The sequence below is a fragment of the Urocitellus parryii genome, chromosome 12 (assembly GCF_045843805.1).
Source record: "Urocitellus parryii isolate mUroPar1 chromosome 12, mUroPar1.hap1, whole genome shotgun sequence".
Taxonomy (NCBI): domain Eukaryota; kingdom Metazoa; phylum Chordata; class Mammalia; order Rodentia; family Sciuridae; genus Urocitellus; species Urocitellus parryii.
Window position 1 is genome coordinate 17,828,851 of NC_135542.1, and position 19,819 is coordinate 17,848,669.

Consider the following 19,819-nt stretch of genomic DNA (forward strand, 5'->3'; position numbering starts at 1 on the left):
TCCCTCTTTTTCTATTTCCTGAAATAGCTTGAAAAGTATTGGTGTTAGTTCCTCTTTAAAGGTTTTGTAAAACTCTGCTGTATACCCATCCGGTCCTGGGCTTTTCTTAGTTGGTAGTCTTTTGATGGTTTCTTCTATTTCCTCTATTGTTATTGGTCTGTTTAGGTTGTCTATATCCTCCTGGCTCAATCTGGGCAGATCATAGGACTCAAGGAATTTATCTATGCCTTCAGTATCTTCTATTTTATTGGAGTATAAGGATTCAAAGTAATTTCTGATTATCTTCTGTATTTCTGAAGTGTCTGTTGTGATATTGCCTTTTTCATCCCGTATGCTAGTAATTTGGGTTCTCTCTCTTCTTCTCTTCGTTAGCATGGCTAAGGGTCTGTCAATTTTATTTATTTTTTCAAAGAACCAGCTTTTAGTTTTGTCAATTTTTTCAATTGTTTCTTTTGTTTCAATTTCATTAATTTCAGCTCTGATTTTAATTATTTCTTGCCTTCTACTTCTTTTGCTGTTGTTTTGCTCTTCTTTTTCTAGGATTTTGAGATGAAGTATGAGATCATTTATTTGTTGGTTTTTTCTTTTTTTGAGGAATGAACTCCAAGCAATGAATTTTCCTCTTAGAACTGCTTTCAATGTGTCCCATAGATTCCGATATGTTGTGTCTGTGTTTTCATTTAACTCTAGGAATTTTTTAATTTCCTCCTTGATGTCTTCTAAAACCCATTGATCACTCAGCAACCTATTGTTCATTCTCCAGGTGATGCTTGATTTTTCCTTTCTTCTTTTATCATTGATTTTCAGTTTCATTCCATTATGATCAGATAAGATGCATGGTATTATCTCTACCCCTTTGTATTGTCTAAGAGTTGCCCTGTGACATAGTATATGGTCTATTTTTGAGAAGGTTCCATGTGCTGCTGAGAAAAAAGTGTAGCTACTTGATGTTGGGTGGTATAGTCTATATATGTCAATTAAGTCTAGGTTGTTAATTGTGTTATTGAGTTCTATAGTTTCCTTATTTAACTTTTGTTTGGAAGATCTGTCCAGTGGTGAGAGAGGTGTGTTGAAGTCTCCCATGATTATTGTATGTTGGTCTATTAGACTCTTGAACTTGAGAAGAGTTTGCTTGATGAACACAGCTGCACCATTATTTGGGGCATATATATTTATGATTGTTATGTCTTGTTGGTGTATGGTTCCCTTGAGCAGTATGAAGTGTCCTTCTATATCCCTTTTGATTAGCTTTGGCTTGAAATCTATTTTATTAGATATGAGTATGGACACTCCTGCTTGTTTCCGCGGTCCATATGAGTGATATGATTTTTCCCAACCTTTCACCTTCAGTCTATGTATATCTTTTCCTATCAAATGCGTCTCCTGTAGACAGCATATTGTTGGGTCTTGTTTTTTGATCCATTCTACTAGCCTGTGTCTCTTAATTGGTGAGTTTAAGCCATTAACATTTAGGGTTATTATTGAGATATGGTTTGTTCTTCTATCCATATTTGTTTATTTATGTTACTAAACCTGATTTGTTATCCTCTTTGACTACTTTCCCCCCTTTACTGTCCTACCTCCCATTGTTGGTTTTCAAAGTTATTTTCCATTTCCTCTTCCTGTAATGTTTTGCCAAGGATTTTTTGAAGAGATGGTTTTCTAGCTGCGAATTCTTTTAACTTTTGTTTATCGTGGAAGGTTTTAATTTCATCTTCTAATCTGAAGCTTAATTTCGCCGGATACACGATTCTTGGTTGGAACCCATTTTCTTTCAGTGTTTGAAATATGTTATTCCAGGATCTTCTAGCTTTCAGAGTCTGTGTTGAGAGATCAGCTGTTATCCTGATTGGTTTACCCCTAAATGTAATCTGCTTTCTTTCTCTTGCAGCTTTTAAAATTCTCTCCTTATTCTGTATGTTGGACATTTTCATTATAATGTGTCTAGGTGTGGATCTCTTAAGATTTTGCACATTCGGCGTCCTGTAGGCTTCTAGGATTTGGGATTCTGTCTCATTCTTCAAGTCTGGGAAGTTTTCTCGTATTATTTCACTGAAAAGACTTTTTATTCCTTTGGTTTGGAGCTCTGTGCCTTCCTGTATCCCAATGACTCTTAAATTTGGTCTTTTGATATTATCCCATAATTCTTGGATGTTCTGCTCATGGTTTCTTAGCAGACTTGCTGAGCTGTCTATGTTCTTTTCCAGTTGAAATACTTTGTCTTCATTGTCTGATGTTCTCTCTTCTAAGTGATCTACTCTGCTGGTAGTATTCTCAATTGAGTTTTTAAGTTGGTTTATAGCTTCCTGCATTTCTAGAATTTCTATTTGTTTGTTTTTTATTACCTCTATCTCCCTGTGAAATTGATCTTTTACTTCCTGGATTTGTTTGTCAATGTGATCTTTCATTGTCTGATTTTGCTGTCTCATGTCTTCCTTGAGACTCCAGATCATCTGAAGCATATAAATCCTGATGTCTTTATCTGACATTCCATCTGTTGCAGCTATTACCTCTTCTAAAGTTGAGTTGACCTGCATTGCTTGTGGTCCTTTCTTTCCTTGTCTTTTCATACTGCTGACGTTTCTTTCTGCTTGGTGCCACTGTTGTGTTTTTGAAATTTACCCCCTATTTATTTATGTTGCTCTTGTATAGTTGGGAAGTCTCCCTTGCAGGGCGGGTATTGGCTGTGCTCCTCCTCTAATTATGGTGGTCTGTCTAGCCCGCTGATCGGTCGCAGGTCTGCCCCCGCTGCGGGCACGGGTGGTGGCTTTGCTCTGCCCCCACTCCAATTGTGGTAACTTAACTACCACGCCCTGGGATCGTTGGTCCTGATCTGGATGTGGGTGGCGGCTCAGCTGGGCCCCCCCGCTCCAATTGGTGTGACGAGTCTCCCGCGCTGGCAGACCTCTAGGCCAGTGGGTCGCAGTTCTGCACAGCCCCCACTCCCAATGGGGGTACCTAACTACCTCTCCAACGGGTCGCTGAGCCCCCTCCGGACCCGGGCGGCGACCCTGCTCCACCCCCACTCCAACCAGTGTGACGCGACTGCCTCGGTGTTACGTGTCCACCCCGCTGGCAAGCTACCTGGCCTGTCTTGCCAGTTGGCAGCAGGTCTGCCTGCCCTGCTTGCTCGGATGGCAGCTCCGCACAGCCCCTACTCCAAATGAGGTTACTTGGCTGCTGCGCCGCGGAATCGCTGGTCCTATTCTAGGCGTGGGCGGCTGCTCTCTTCAGCCCCAGCTGCGTTTGGGGTGTCATGGCACCACGCCGGCGGGTCACTTGGACTGCTCTGGGCGCAGGAGGAAGATCCACTCTGTCCCTACAACACCCCGCCGGACCCTGATTGAGAAGCAGTCACCACCGGTTCCCTAGCCTTGGGCCAAAGCAGCTTAGGTAGCCGGAACCCCGCCTCTCCGATCTGATACACTCTCCGCTGGGAGCTGGCTCCAGGGAGCGACCCCCACGGGTTTCCCAGCCCCAGGCCAAAACTGTTCCGGGAGTCAGAACCCAGTCGCCCCAAGCTCAGCGCACGCTCCACTTGGAGCTGGCCTCCGCCGGCAGTCTCCGCAGTTTCCTCAGACCTGGGCCAGGTTAGCCCCGGGAACCCGAATCCAGCTGCTCAGTGCCCGGCGCACACCTTGCCAGGCACTAGCCTCTAGGAGTATTCTCCACAAGAACCCCCGCCCCGAGCCTGAGCAGAAAATCTGTCTGCTAGAAGCAGGCAAATACCAGCCTGTTATCACCTGTTCGTAGTTGAATGGGCTGAGATCAGTAGAACACGGGGATGATTACATCATCTCTCCGAAATGGCGGCTGCTGTTCTCCACTGTGGTCCGACCGGTGTCTGGAGCCAAACTGGGCCTCTTCTCTCCTCTGTTTCAAAGCCGGAACTCAGCGCTAAGGGCTCCGATGTACCACAGGCGGGAGCCCCCCCGGATCCGTATCGCTGTTCCCCGCTCCGGCACCCTGCCGCTCCCCGGCGTGCGCCACAGACTCCAGCCGCGGGGCGATCGCCTGTCAGGCTATGCGACCCTCCGTGCGGGGAAATGGAGCTCTCAGAGCCGAACTTCGCACGATGGAAATCTGTCCACTAGATTCTGGAGCACCTCAATTTCACTTGAACTTCCCAAAGATATCCTTCAGCCGTTTTGCATCGTCTTTCTCCCACTTAGTGACGCGGCGCCCTGGGGTGATGCAGTCCCTTCGCCGCCATGTTAGATCTCGCCTTGTGTTTTATTTAGAGACAGTGTCTCACAGTTGCTTAGTGCCTTGCTTTTGCTGAGGCTGCCTTTGAACTTGCAATCTTCCTGTCTCAGCCTCCCCAGCTACTGGGATTACAGGTGTGCACCACCGTGCCCAGCCCTTGTTGGACTTCTTAATCCAAGTCTCACTGTACCTGGCATAAATCAGGGGAATATTTATTGTGGAAATGCTGGTTGCCTCCTAGATGTCTTGAAAAGCGATTTGACTTAAAACCACTTTTATTGGTGTTACACAGTCCGTGCTGCATGATGCATGTGACGTTGATTATGAATGTGGGCTTCTGATGTCATCGTTCTGCACAGTTGCCACACTCATCGCTTCCAAATGTCAGCTACAGATGAACTTGATTTCTCCTGCAGATGGGGCCTTCCTTACAAGAGAAGGTGGTGACTGTTCCTGTTGCTCAGGTGGCCTCTAGTTCTCTTAAGGAAAGGGCTCCATCAGGCTGAGGCTGTGGCTCAGAGGTAGAGCACTCACCTACCATGCGTAAGGCATTGGGTTCCATCCTCAGCACCACATAAGAATAAATAAAGATAATGTGTCCACCTATAACTAAAAATAAATAAATAAATAAAATTTAAAAGAAAAGAAAGGGCTTCTGAGCAGATAGACCAGAAAATGAAGAGTTCAGGACCAGAAAAGCATAGAAACAGATGCAGAGGCATCCCCCCCAAACCGCGCGCCCCCACGAGAGAAAGCGCATCCCAGGTCGTCTCAAGGAAACCCACCATGCCCTAGACCCCAGACTTAGCTGAGGATGTAATCACTGCAAAAAAACTAACGTTTCATTTTTAAAAAGGACTTACTCGGAGGTTCATTTTAACTCATGAAATCTTGACTACAACTAAAAGATCCCATGAATAAAAATGTTAGCGAGTTTCCTGGTTTTGACAACCACTTTTGTTATATAGGAGATCACTTTTGGTGGAATCTAGGTGGTGGTGGCTAGAGAGACTATCTCTGTAATATTTTAATTCTTGCAACTTCTGGTAAGTCTGATGATTTAAAATAGAAAGTTAACATACACACATATGTGTTTGTATGTATGTATGTGTGTGTGTATATATATATATACACATATACATATATACATACATATGTGTGTGTGTAACCAGTATGCTATAATGCTATATTCAATAATACATCTAAAAGATAAAAACAAATGCCTCTTCCCATTGCAAGTTCTGTCTAGATGCTCCCTGATCTATCTTTGCCTCCTCCTTGTAGTTTGTCAAAGTCCTGGGTCTAGAGATGGCAACCCACAAACCTCATGGTAACTGATGGTTTCAGTCACTTACCTTTCATGATTTCCACAGCAGAAAACACCTCTTCTTAAAAATCGTGTTGGCTTGTCTCATGACCTAAAAAAGAAGCAAGCACCCCCAATGGGTTAGCTTGTCATGTAGGCCAGGACCCAGCTTCTCTCAAATTTAGCACCTGAACTTGATTGTTATGTCATTCTAATTTTAATTCTAGTTGGAGTGAGCTAATTTTCCCAGTTTAAGTTGCTTAAATCAGAAAGGTGGAAATGACCACGAGGGAGACTTTAAGGGAGGGAATGTACTAGATGAGATTCTGAAAACGGGAAGTGGACTCCTCAGCCCCCAACTCTGTGGTGCCTGTCTGGGGATACAAGGAGGGACACTTTGCCCTCCCAGTGCTTAGCTTCTGGGTGGCAGGTAGACCACACACCAGCAAAGAAGTGGTGCTGTGTCCTCAGGTAGCAGCAATTGCTACCAAGAAAAATGGAATGAGAGAAAACTATGGAGGATAGAAATCAGAGAAAGCCATTGCTCAATGCTTGGAATGAGGTTGCTTTTATGGAGGTTTTTTTAATAGAGAGAGAAGGGTTGGAGCATTATACACCTAATAGATTAGCAGGAACAAAGAAGTGTCAATCCTGGTGAGAAATTAGTGAAGCTGAACTTGACTGCCAAATCACGTTAATTTCAGCCCTAGTTAAAGTTCGTTCCTTTTCTTACTTTCCCCACTGTTGGCAGTGTTTGATTTTCACACTTATTTTGTATAGCAACAACCATAAAAATGTTCCTATTCTTTGATGCGTAATTCAGTGACTCGCAATCCCACGGGATCTAATGCATTACCAGAGATACCTAGTAACACTCCCTTTACTATCCTGAAATGAAATCATGGATCATAAAATCCATCTAGAGACATAATTTTCAGAATTCGAGGCAATACTTCAAAGAAATCAAAGAGACATCATTTATAATAAAGCAAAAAGAAAAATCACGGTAAGACATTCCCGTGCCTGCCTCCATACACAGGATTACCAAGGCAACCTCAAATGCAGACCGAAGCCCAGGCCTAAGGACCCTTGGCAGCAGGGAACGTTGCAGGTTTCCATGGAAACAGGAAAGGAGAGAATAGCCAGAAACACCTGTATCTTCATGGGGAGGGGAGTTAATCCTTCCATGGCCCTGGGACTGGAGAGCCTGACAGCCTCCGTGTCACTGCGTCAGGCCCTGGGCTCTCCCTAGCCTGCTGTTTATCTGGATATATTGATGTCAAGGTTATTGACAGTGTAAAATTGGAAAGAACCTAAGTGTCTTACTGAATGGGAAATGTTTAATTAGCATGATTTATTCAAACAAAGAACACTATATAGCTATTCAACAGCTAAGTAGAATCCTATATAGCAATGCAAACCCAAAATATCACATGATATACTATTTAATGATAGCATATATAAAATTTTATGTAATTTCTGTAAAACCATTTATACAGTGAATAAGGGAAATTCTAAAAATAATAACCAAAAGAGAACGAACTAGCACTCTACTGATTAGTTAATAAATCACCCCAAACTTAGTACTTTGAGACAACAGTTTGTTAGCGCATAGTTACAGAACACCAGCAGTTTGGGCTGGGCTCGCTGTTGGGGAGGCTGGTTGCGGGCAGCTGGTCAAGGTAGCCTCACTTGTGTCAGTCTGTCAGTGAGTGAGCCACAGACATCTTTGAACAAAAACCATGCAGTATTTTAGGCCCGAATTATATCTTTAAAGCTGCTGACGGGGCGGGGGCGGTAGAGATGGCTTAATTTGGACATTTTAATATTATTCTCTAAAGGCCTAATTAACCAGAGAATGTCAAAGGCAAAGAAGAGAACAGACTGGCCATCTGATCTGCAGAAGGCAGGCAGCTTTCATCCGACATGTCAGTGAAAGTATTCGGTTCCAGGACCAATCTTGAGGCTGAGGCAGGCAGGAGGCTAAGCTAGTTAGAAATCAGCCGTGGGGGGAATCGGAGTGGTGGGTAAACACAAGGCATTTGCCATGGGCACTGGAGGTCCCTGGAAGGAAGGGGTCTTGCTCTAGATTCCTTCCAAGGAGTTGCTCATAGGGAAACTGCCTTATCCAGCGGCAGTATTTACAGGCGCTCTGGCCTCTCTACCTTTCTGAGCATGGCTGATGAGGACTGAACTCTGCACAGGTGGTGGCCCGGGAACTGCTGGCTCAATACACCAAACAGCACAAAGACCAACCACTCTCTGGCCTGCTCTGGAGCTGGGTGGCATCTGTGAGTGACAAGCTGAGGACCAGGTATGTATATCACTCAGGGTGTCCTTGTCACCTGCCTTCAATATCTTATTATCCAACCTAAGTTTGCAAAATCTTGACATGCCCAACTTACTCTGGTTTGAAATTTTTTACTATCTAATGTACACAAAAATGTGAATATGTAAATTGAATGCTTCTGCAACCTCTGACCACCATAAGAATTCAGACAATGCTGATTTTCTTCTTTCTCATCATGCACCTTCTTTCTTATCCACCCACTGCTCCTAACGCATTATAGGTTTTAACCCTCAAGCCGCATTAAGTAGGTTTTTATTTCCATTTCATCAATGAGGAAACTGAGGCACGGAGGTTAAGTATTTGCTCATGGTTGCATGGCTAATGAATGGCAGAGCTGGAATTTGATGCCACACGCAGGATACATGATTTCAGGATGCTTTTATCATTTTTATCAGTTTTTTTGTCTTAGCATTGTCTGTAAGCTCTGAAGATAAGGCATAATATATGCTATATCAGGGACTTCCTGTTTTCACTCAATATTTTGTTTCTATGGTTTATCCAAGTTGTTATATGTGGCCAAGAAGTGTCATAACATCCCAAAATAGTCCATCATATGTATATACTGTAATTGGCTAATCCATTCTAATCTCCAGTATTTGCGGACCTTTAGGTGTAAGCAACATTTTGATATTTTGCACAAAGTTGTTACAAAAAAATCTTGCTCCTGTTTTCTGGGGAACCCACAAGAGTTTGTACAGGGCTTTCAAACGTAGTTGACATGATCTAGAGTCAAAAATGCATTTCAATCATCACAACACCCAGAGCCCTCCACCCCAGACAACTGAAGCAAACTTTCCAGGAAACAGTGCCGACCTGTCCTGCTACTCATATTACTGTCTGGTGTTTTTAAATTTTATTTTTTAGAACACTGGATATCAATCTTTTAAATGGATTTCATGGCCCATCAGTGATTTGCAACCTGTTGTTTGAAAAACATTCCTCTAGGGTAGATATCACCCAGAAGTGGGCTTGCTATTGTGGAATATGCCAATCTTCAACTTTACTAGACCAGTGACAAGGTATTTTTCAAAGTGGTTCTACAAGTCTACCCTCCTACCAGAAGCACATTCAGCTGTGGCTCTACATTCTGTAGAGCCACAGCTGATCCTCCCCAGCACTTGATCTTAACAGATTTCCTAAGTTTTCTCAATGCAACATAAAAAATGATTTCCTATCAGGATTTTAAATTGCATTTTCTTTATTACTTCTAAGGCATACCGAGTTTTCCCCTCTTCATTTTCTTATGTTTTTCTTCTTTGGTGAAATGCCTCTTCATGTTTTTGCCCATTTTTTAATTTTTCTATTTTGTGTGTGCATGTCTCATCTTAATGATTCTGAGGGGTTCTTTTTTCTATGTCATTATAGATGCTACAACCAGTTAGTGGCTTTTCTTATATTTTCTTTGTGGTATCTTTGGATGAATGCAAATTCCTGAATTATAACAATTTAAGTTAAGATTATAAATTCTTAAATTATAATTCACCCTTTTCTTTGATATTCAACACTTTCTTTAATGTCATGAAATATGAATTTTTTTAAGGCTTGAGAGTTTCACATTTCATGTTTAATTCCTGAATTCATTGGAAAATTTTGTATATGCTTTGAGGAAGGGATCTTTTTTTCTCAATTTTCAGAGTTGTTTGTTGTTCCAGTACCATTTAATAAACTAACCATCCTGTCCTAGTTATTGGCAATACTCACTTTGGCATTTGTTAAATTTCCATACATGTGGGAGTCCATTTGGGGGTTATTTTGTTCCTAGAGAGTTTGTATATTTTTGACCCAACAAACAGGTTATAATTACCCTGTCCTTATTATAAAATATTACTCCATTATTATAGCTGAAATACAATTTAGAATTATGTATTTCCCTATAGGTATACACACACACACACACACACACATATAAATTACGTATTTAGAATTTTGTATTTCCCTATAGGTATTGATATCAGTTTGTCAAATTCCTCCAAAAGAAAACAAGAGTCTTGTATACTAAAGGCAGTGTTGTAAGACTGAATGTATATTATTATGATTGGATGTAAGGTGTCCCCCAGAAGCTCGTGTGTGAGACAAAGCAAAGTTTAGAGGAGAAATGGTTGTGTTATGGGAGCCTTAACCCAATCAGTGAATGAATGCCCTGAAAGGATGAACTAAGTGGTACCTGAATGTAGTAGGGTGTAGCTGGAGGAGGGAGTATCGGAGTGTGCCTTTGGGTATATATTTTGTACCTGGCAAGTGGAATCAATCAATCTCTCTCTCTCTCTCTCTCTCTCTCTCTCTCTCTCTCTCTCTCTCTCTCTCCCCCCCCCTTTTCTGATTATCATGTGAGCTGCTTCCCTCCACCACACCCTTCTGCCATGAGGTTCAGCCTCATCCTCGAGCCCTGAGGAACTGAGACAGCTGCCTATGGATTCAAACCCTTGAAACTGTGAGCCCCTAAATGAACTTTTCCTCCTCTACAATTGTTCTGGTCGGGTCTGTTAGTCACAGCAGCAAAAAAGCTGACTAAAACATGTATGAAGTACCCAGAGTACTCAAATTAACAAAGATAGAAAATTGATTATAGGGGCTAAGAGAGATGATAGCCATTGCTTAATGGATCCAGGTTTCAGTTTAGAGTGACGAAGTCCTAGAAAGGAATGAAGGATCCACCAAAATGATTAACATGACAAATGCTTCCACATGTTTATTTTACCACAGTTTTGAAAACTTGCTAAAATTTTCCTTGAAATGTATTCAATCTATGGATTTGCAGAAAATTTGACATGTAAATACTTTTCTTATTTATTTTGTAAATAAAACAGATATTTTTTCTCAAAGGTTTTAATCTTCTAAGAATCTTCTAGGGTTGTACAATTTTTCCCATACGTAGTATATCCTTTGATAGATTTTTTAAAAGTATTTATCTTTTAAAAAATTTTTTTTTCAGTTGTAGATGGACACAATACCTTTATTTTGTTTGTTTTTATGTGGTGCTGGGATCAAACCTAGTGCCTCATGCATGCTCGGCAAGTGCTCTACCACTGAGCCACAACCCCAGCCCCCTTTTGATAGATTTATCATTGTTTTGTTGTTGTTAAGAGAATTTTTTAAATTCTATTTTTGCTGTTGCAGTTGACTTTTCTTTCCTCTTCTTCTCCTCCTCCTCCTCCTCCTCCTCCTCCTCCTCCTCCTCCTCCTCCTCCTCCTCCTCTTCCTCCTTCTTCTTCTTCTTCTCTCTGTCTCTCTCTCTGTCTCTCTCTCTCTCTGTCTCTCTCTCTCTCTGTCTCTCTCTCTCTCTGTCTCTCTCTCTCTCTCTCTCTCTCTCTCTCTCTCTCTCTCTCTCTCTCTCTCTTTTGGTACCCTGGATTGAACCCAGGGGCGTTTAGCCACTGAGCCACATCCCCAGCCCTTTTTATTTGTTTAGTTTTTATTTTGAGATAGGGCCTTTCCAAGTTGCTAAGGCTGGCTTTGAATTTGTGATCTTCCTGCCTCAGCCTCCAGAGCTACTGGGATTATAGGCAAATTCCACCATGACTGTCTGCAGCTGGCTTTTCTAAATAAATCTGACTGTAAAAAATTTTCTTCTAAATGTATCTATAGATTCTTTGGTTCCCCCCCACACACAGGCATTCATATCATCTGCAAATCATGGTTTTCTATTTCTTCCTTTTCAATTGTTTTTCTTTTATCCTTTTCACATCTTACTGCAAGGCCAGGAACTTTGGTGCAATTGGATTAGAAGTAGACACAGAAGGTGTGTGTTTGTCTAGTTCCTGGTTTAAAAAGATGAGTTTCGCTGTTAAAAATGTTGGCTGGAGCTTTTGCTAGACACACTTGATATCCTAAAGAAGCTCCATTTCTTGTTTCTAACACATTTGCGTTATTACTAGATGACGAATTTTTCAAATGAATTTGCATCTATCAAAATGATCCTACCTTTCTGTATTGTGTTAATTTGATAAATGACCTGTCAGTCTCCTGGTGCTGAACTACTCTGACATTCTGGGGAGATCCTTGGCTTTCTCAGGCTGGGTTATCATCTTCATGTTCCTGGGGCTTGGCTTGTTTGAAAGGGAGCGGTTTTATACTTATTGGCTCATAATTTTCCGTTCTTCAACGTCCCTGGTTTAGATTTGTGTCAAGGTTTTACTAGTCTCCTGGAGCTAGTTGGGGAGTGGTTTCTCATTCTGTGGAAGAATTCAATTATTTGAAAATGATCTGCACTTGGGGGAATATTTTAAACTATCAATTTAATTCATTTCATTATTTTAGAACTGTTTAGGCTTTTCCTCTTGTGTAAGTTTTAGTAATTGTACTTTTCTGGGAATTTATCCACTTGGTGCAAGGGTTTTCATACTATTCTGATTATCCTTTGAACTTCTGCTGGATCTGTGGCTACGTCCCCTTTGTCCTCCATAGAATTATCTCCAGCACCTTCTCCCTTCTCTGCTGCTGCTGCTGAGTATCACCAGATGAGTGTTGGTTTATAGTTACTGTTATTATTATTTTTCACACCACCAACTGTTCCCTTTGTCGATCCTCTCTGTTGTACCTTGTTGTCTATTTCATCTTTTTACATCTATAAATATGTCATCTCTTTTATTCTACTTTTGGAGAGCTTACTGTGTTTCTTTTGTGTATTTTTAAAAATATATTATTTTCTATTTGGAAGCAAATAAAAAAATGATTACTCTCTCAATCCCAATGTATTGAGCTAATTTCCAGAGGATCTATTCATGAGACAATACCGTAATGCAGTCCTGATTAAAAACATGGAAAATACAATAAATGTTTATATGGGACTTTTTGTAACCATGGGGGTGAAGTGAAATTTAGAAATCCGTAGTCCCTTCTCTTCTTTCTATTTAAAAAGTTGCTTCTCAGGTTTCTGTTTATTCCAACCATGGTTTATCTTAAAGCTTGAAAACATGAGTTCCCACATCCCTGGATTATTTTGCTGAAGTTTCTGTTAACTTTACGTCTCAATTGGTTCTCGCATACTGAAGAAACTCGGTGCATCTTTTTAAATATGTCTAGCCCTGAGTGGGCATTGTATAGCACTGATGATTTTCTCTCCAACTTTTCAGTTTGAAAATTTTCCAGTGTAGGAGGAGTCAAAGGACTCGCACAGTTCTCCAGCAGAGTCGGTTTCTTCCTTTCAGGAAACTTGTTCCCCAACTGGTCACAAATCATCTGCTCTTTCATTTCTTTTCCAGAGAGCAGAGAAGGGCTTGTTTCCATTATTTGGAAAGCACGACATACTCTCACACATATGCAAATCTGTATTCCTAGCAAATTTTTCCAGGACAGATTTGAGATGTGCCAAAGGCAGTATTCCAATTGTAAATATTTGGAAAGTTCTAGCCCATTTATTTTTGTCTCAGTTATTAACCTCCAAAACAGTACACATGGCTCCCCCACACATCCGGGTCCTGCTCATTCTCTCCCTCTGTGCTTATCTACTTAAATCCCCACACTTTACTTACCCTGATTTTTACGTGAAGGAAGGAATTGTCATGGACACATTTCCAGCTCTCTCTGCCACTGGCCACTGCCCCACACTTGGACACAGCAGGACCCAGGCTGAAACCCCTCCAAGTGAGCCGCCCTTTGCAGAGCCACCTAGAGGCTACCCCTCATTTGGGCTGTGAGGGGATTAGTCATTGTCCTAGAAAGACCCCATGAGACCAGGTGCCGCTTGGCACCTGAGAGGGCAGTCCCTGGCTCTGCAGACAGCGCCACTCCATCCCTGCTCATCCCAGGGAATGCGGCCTCCCTCTGTCCCCAGGGAGCCTGCCACTGTCCTCCTCACTGCTCTCACCAGCCCAGGGATCCCAAAGAGGTGGAGAGTGTTGAGCAAAGTCAAGATCCTGTCCTGCACTCCTGGGCCTTTCCATATTATGAATATTTTCAAATATTTAGCAAAGTTGAAAGGCTTTTACAATGTGTCTTTCACTGGGTGTTGGGGGGAACCTGTCACAGAGAAGCTACTGCGAGCATACTACTGTTCTTGCCAAACCACCATCACATATACACAGTCATGTGCCCCTCGACAACAGGGACGTGCACTGAGAAACGTGGCGGCCGGCAGCCTTGCCATGGTGTGAACATCACAGGGCACTGTGTGAACCTTTTGGTAGGTCTGGACCCAGCAGTGGCCTTGGGGCAGCGAGAGGCAGGAGGCCCCTGCTGGTGGGACTCGCACATACATTACACAGCAGCTGACTTTCCATGGTGCACCCAGACAGCCGTGAGAACGTAGGAGAGCAAGTCCGCAAGACAGGACCAGAGGTTTCCCACCAGGATCCAGGATTGGGTACTGCACATGGTAACATGTGCTTTCAAAGGACCGGGAGGTGGCACATGTGTTTACACCAGTGTCCCCACACACGTGAGTGATGTGCTGCAGCCTTATGATGGCTGTGATGTCACTAGGCCACAGGAATCAGCTCCCCTGATGCTAAGGGACCATCAGCTAGGCAGTCCGTCATTGACTGAATTGTCCTCAGGCAGCACATGACTATCTCTCCATGCATCAGTCCCTGGCTCCTGAGTCCATTCTCCTTCTCCTTTTGACGCATTTCAAGGTAAACTGCAGGCATGGCCAGATCTCTAAATAATCCAGCAGGAACATCATTCACTCCAGTTCAACATTTGGCTGTGGTTCTCTTTGTTCTTCTGCAGAAAATTTACATGCAATGAAATATACATTCGTTCTGCATTCACTGAATTTTGATAAATGCACACCTCTCTGTAACCAACACTCCTGTTAAGGGCTAGTCCATCACTCCAGAAAGTTCTCTCTGTACCTCTCAGTCAATGACCACCACTCCAAATGAAGTCATCACTCTGATAATTTCCCATCGCAGGTGAGATTTTCCTGTCCTAGAAGTTCACATAAGGGGAACATAGAGTCTGACCTCCTTTGCGGTGGGCTTAGGAACCCTGCAAGATCATTTTGGAGATTCTCTATGGTATCACGTGTGTTTGTTTCTTTTTGTTGCTGAGGAGTGGTATTTTACTTCATGATTCTCTGGGATTTGTTTTCTATTCTCTCATGATGAGTAGACACCTGAAATGTTCCCACTAGGTGTTCCAGTACAGTAAGTAGAACAGCCATGGATATTCTCCAATAAGCCTCTGTGAACAATTGTTTTGTCTCTCTTGGGCAAATAGGTGTGGAATCACTAGTTCATAGCATAGGTATTTGTTTAGCTGTATGAGAAATGGAGAGACAATTTCTCCTGAAGGGCTTTACCATGGCAGAGGTGTGAGGCTCCAGTCTCTCTACATCCCTAGCGACATTGGACGTCCGTGTCATTAGTCATCCTGGTATATGTATATTTCGACCTCACTGTGGCTTTCATTTGCATTTCCCTCATGACCCATAATATGCATTTGCATATAATCTAAATTTTATTTAAATATAGAGTCATTTTACCTCCTTATAAAACACAGTGACGAGGAGGTTGCCTTTAGCTATATTCCTATTTTTCACACTAGATGAGTTCCTAGGGCTGCATGTGTGGTTGGGCCTGACACGGGACTCGGAGGGCTGGGTAGGCGAGAGCCTGTCACACAGCAGTTTGTAACCTCAGGTCGGCAAATGCTGGCGTGCAGCGAGCATCCCAAGACACAAAGGCAGTCCTAACAACAGCACTGACAGCCTCCAGGTCTCATAGTGACAGTCCCAGAAAGACTAAAGCCTGCTTTTCAATTAACTAAGAGTTCTTTCTGCCTTCTGAGAAATAGACAAGCAGAAACTCAACCGTCTGAAGCCCAGATTCAAAATAAGCATTCACAAACAGTAATTTGAATTTCCTGATAACTGCACATAAATAACCTCTATTTGCCTTCCCTGTCTAAATGGGTGATTATTAATTCAGGATTTGGCGTTCTCCAAAGCACTATATCAAAAGCGTCTCAGAAGTGCTTCTTGAAGTTTCTCTCCTGCCTCTGATTGTCAACAACAGCTACTTGAGTCTTTAATTTTTAATGACTGGGAACCTAAGTTTTTTGGGTACTATAATAATAATTACTTCCCCAGGATGTGGGAGAAAGGAGGCCGGATGTGGCTGTGCTCTGGGGATCCTGGGTGAACTAACCCCTTACCTTTCTATAGACGTTACCTGAAAGGTTCAGGGGAGAGCCACAAAATTAGCCCAAAAGGTTAAGAGTTGATGGGCAAAAGCTCATGGGGTGACAGTTTTGAGTCTGTTTGTGATTAAACCTTTTAACTCCCTGTGACTCAGTTTCTTAATTTGCCAAATGGGGAGAGTGGAAATTACTACCTGATGAAGATAGTAACATCATTCTTTTTTATTTCTTTTTTTGATATCAGGATTGAACCAAGGAGTGCTCAATCAGAGCTCCACAGCTCCACAGCCCCACAGCCCCACAGCCCAGCTCTTTTTTATATTTTATTTTGAGACAGGGTCCTTTGCTAAGTTGCTTAGGGCCTCACTAAGTTGCTGAAGCTGGCTTTGAACTTGCATTCCTCCTGCCTCAGCCTCCTGAGTTGCTGGTATTACAGGCATGTGCCACCATACCCTGCTGACAGTCACACCATGAATCATTAACTTGCCCTTGCCCAAGCCCTGGAGGGCTCCTCTCCCTCAAATACTGGTGCTCCCCAGGACAGAGCTGAGAGCTTGATGGTGTCCTGCCTTTGTGCTCTCAGCAGGTTACTCCATATTTCTGAGCCTCAGTTTCTTGAGATATGTTCTAGTCAGCTTTTTTTTTTTCTCTGTTATGAACAAAAGACCTGACAAGGACAATTTTAAGGAGGAAAAGTTTATTTGAGGGGTTACGGTTTAGAGGTCTCAGTCTGTAGATGGCCGCCTCCATCCTTGGGGCTGGAGGTGAGGTAGGACATCAAGTTGGAAGAGCATCTTGGAGGAAAGAGGCTCAGAACATGGCACCAGGAAGGAAAGAGGGGGGGGAGAGCTCTCCTCGATACAACAAAATATATACCCCAAAGGCACACCCCAGCGACCCACCTCCTCCCCCACACCCCACCTGTCCTCAGTTACCACTAATTAATCCCTATCAGGGGATTAACTCACTGATTGGGTTAAGGCTTTCGTAACTCAATTTTTTTCTCTTCTAAACCTTCTTTCATTGTCTCACACAGGAGCTTTTGGGGGCCACCTCATATCCAAACCATAACAAGCTATAAGTTGATAATAATTTCCACATCTGAGAATTTTTATACTATCAAAAAATTAGCAGCCAATACTTATCACAGATCCTGATATGTAATGTATTTTGTAAATGTTATGCTTTGTGGCCTAGACATATATATTTGATTGTTCATATTCAATTGCGATATTTATTTATCAATAATTGAATATATTATCACCTGATATAAATTATGTAGCTGTTAATATAGACTATACCAAGTATCGAACATTACTTATAACACATAGTTAATAGTAAGAACAGAAAACCAAATAACCTCTATACCACAAAACAAAAATGTAGAATAAACTAGAACCAACCATTTACAGAAAAATACTAAAAAGAAGTGCATGTACAGTCAGTGAGAGAAGGGACGGAGAGGATGTGTGTTTACACTGCTCTCTCCGCGGGGAAGAAGAAAAAACTGGAAAACACGATTTCTTTCAAATGAAATTCTTTGGTGAAACCAAGGTAATAACGATGGCCATTGTATTTCTCTTCCAGTTTCCTGGCATGTAACACCGATGCGATTGGTAACCTCGCTTTTCTGTTGAAGGCTGTGAATTTCCGCGAGAGGGTTCTTCAGCGGTATTTGGTGGCCAGAATTTATTACAAGGTAAAGATCAATCATGTTGTATTTCTTCCTTTGGACTGGTGTTTGAGGCCCTCCTAGCTGGTGAGCTAGCTGCTAAATTTAGCAGAGGCTGAGTCAGCGTAATTACAGGCTTGGAAAGGGCCAGCGCGGGCAGCCTGGGCTCTGGAGCCAGCGCCCCTGTTTAACCCCTGCGTGTCTTTTACGGTCCATCTACCAGCCTCATTCGGCTGCCCTGGGAGGTGGCGAGTGGGGTGATTTTTTAAACCCTTATTGAATTGAAAAGTCATTGTTCCACACGAATGACAAATATATTGCTCTCTGGGGGGAAAGGTTTATCAGTTAACGTAAAGATTAGCATCGTCTTAGATTCACGCACCCTTTTTCCTATGAATCTGCAAAGCATCGTCCTTTGTATAAGCGCTGGTGGGAATCCAGAGGGAATATCCACCATGTGCAGTACTGGCAGGGTTGGTCTGAGGAAAGGTCACCCCACCTAGCAATGTCCAGTTGTCCTCTGCCCCAGCATAAATAGCCAGGAGACCCTAGGAGAAGGCTTTGCTCACCCGACGTCTGTCTTGGCTCTGTGTCCAGGGCTTAGCATGCTGTAGCCAGAATCAGGCTGCTGCTCTCCCTCTGCACAGGAATCAGGTACCCAGGGGTCAGAATTGGGTGCCAGCAACTCTCCTGCTCTGGTTCCTCTCTTTTTATATCAATTACACTGTCTGGTTTCCAAGCACAGAGAGGGTAGGAAGGAGAGGGTAGGCGATGCCTGGGGACGGGTGTGCTCTCAGAAAATACTCTAGAGGCAGAAGAGTCCTGGAAGCAGCCATGGTTCCTCGGGGAACAGAGTCACACTGGGTGAGAACCTGCTGGAAGCAGGGCTGTGGGTTTGCAAATCAGTTCGCCCTCCAGGCATCCATCTGAGCTGAGGCTCTGCCAGACCACAAGGGCACAATCAGATGGGTGCAAGTGGCTGCATGTCCCCTGGCCTTATCACACATGGAACCAGCCAAATATTAGAGAAGAATTTAATCAAAGCAAAAATGCTGTACTTGGAGAAGTACATGGAAGACAAATCAAAGAAGATGAATAAGTGGCAGAAGTTCATATAACAATGGAGAAAGGGCAAGGGTAGCTAGGTATGGTGGAGCAGACCTGTAATCCCAGCTCTGGAGGCTGAGGCAGGAGGATTGCAAATTCAAAGCCAGCCTCAGCAACTTACGGAGGACCTAAGAAACTTAGTGAGACCCTGTCTGTAAATAAAAAATAAAAACAGGCTTGAGATGTGGCTCAGTGGTTAAATACCCCTAGATTCAGTCTCTGGTATCAAAAAAAGAAGAAAAAAAATAAAGAAAAAGAAAGAATGAAAGAAAAAAGAAAAGGCAATATGTAAACTAGCCTCCTGAGACTGTAGGAGAGCCAGAGCTAAAACAGCAAGAGAAGAAAATAGACGCAGAGTGAAACTTCGGCAGAGCCGGCCTAGGGGTGGCACATACCCTGAAATGTCCAGACGAAGGGAGCAGAGACAGTCATCACAGCCATAATGGAAAATATTTCCTTAGTGTATAAACATCCCAGATGTTAATGGAAAAACCCTGAAATCCAGAACAGAGAATATCATATAAGCAATAGACTGAGAGTGATAGTTTACTAAAAAGAGTGATCAGAGACAGTTTCACTCACATGGCTTTTCTAGAAAATTACTCAAAAACCTACTCCATAGGACATTTAAAAGAATCAAAATCAAATCAATAATAAGCTTCAATATATGTGTTTTTTTAAAATAATGACAAAATTAATATAGATGCTAAAAAGTTTTTTTAAAATAATGAATTAAAAAAAAACTTGAGTAACTGGTTCTGCAATAGATTGGATCTATCCTATTTTTAAAGGTAAGAGGAAAAGTAAAGTGAAGACATGCTGAATTTCTTATTTTAATCACAGGGTAGTTGAAAGGTCTTGTTTTATTCTGACTGTGATATTAGAGGAACTCAGATTAAAGTATATATTTCATTAAATTGAAAACTAACATGAATACTGAACACAGGATACTCATTTTTCAAATCACCATGGAAGAGGAAGCAAAGAAGATAAATAAGTGGCCAGAAGTTCGTATAATCAGAGGGGTTGCAAAAAACAGCCCAGAGAGCATGTCCTGAGGAGAGCTGCTTCAAGAGTTCCCACTGCTGATCCTTGG

At 42.5% G+C, this 19,819-nt stretch overlaps 1 protein-coding gene across 1 annotated transcript in view; it reads left to right on the forward strand.

Moving 5' to 3' along the window:
* Acoxl (acyl-CoA oxidase like) overlaps positions 1-19,819 on the forward strand; it is a 203,921-nt gene that overhangs the window by 90,515 nt on the left and 93,587 nt on the right. The window contains exons 5-6 of the mRNA XM_077792061.1: positions 7,717-7,826; positions 17,532-17,643. Coding sequence (XP_077648187.1) covers positions 7,717-7,826; positions 17,532-17,643 — 222 coding nt within the window. The remainder of the gene's footprint in view (positions 1-7,716; positions 7,827-17,531; positions 17,644-19,819) is intronic.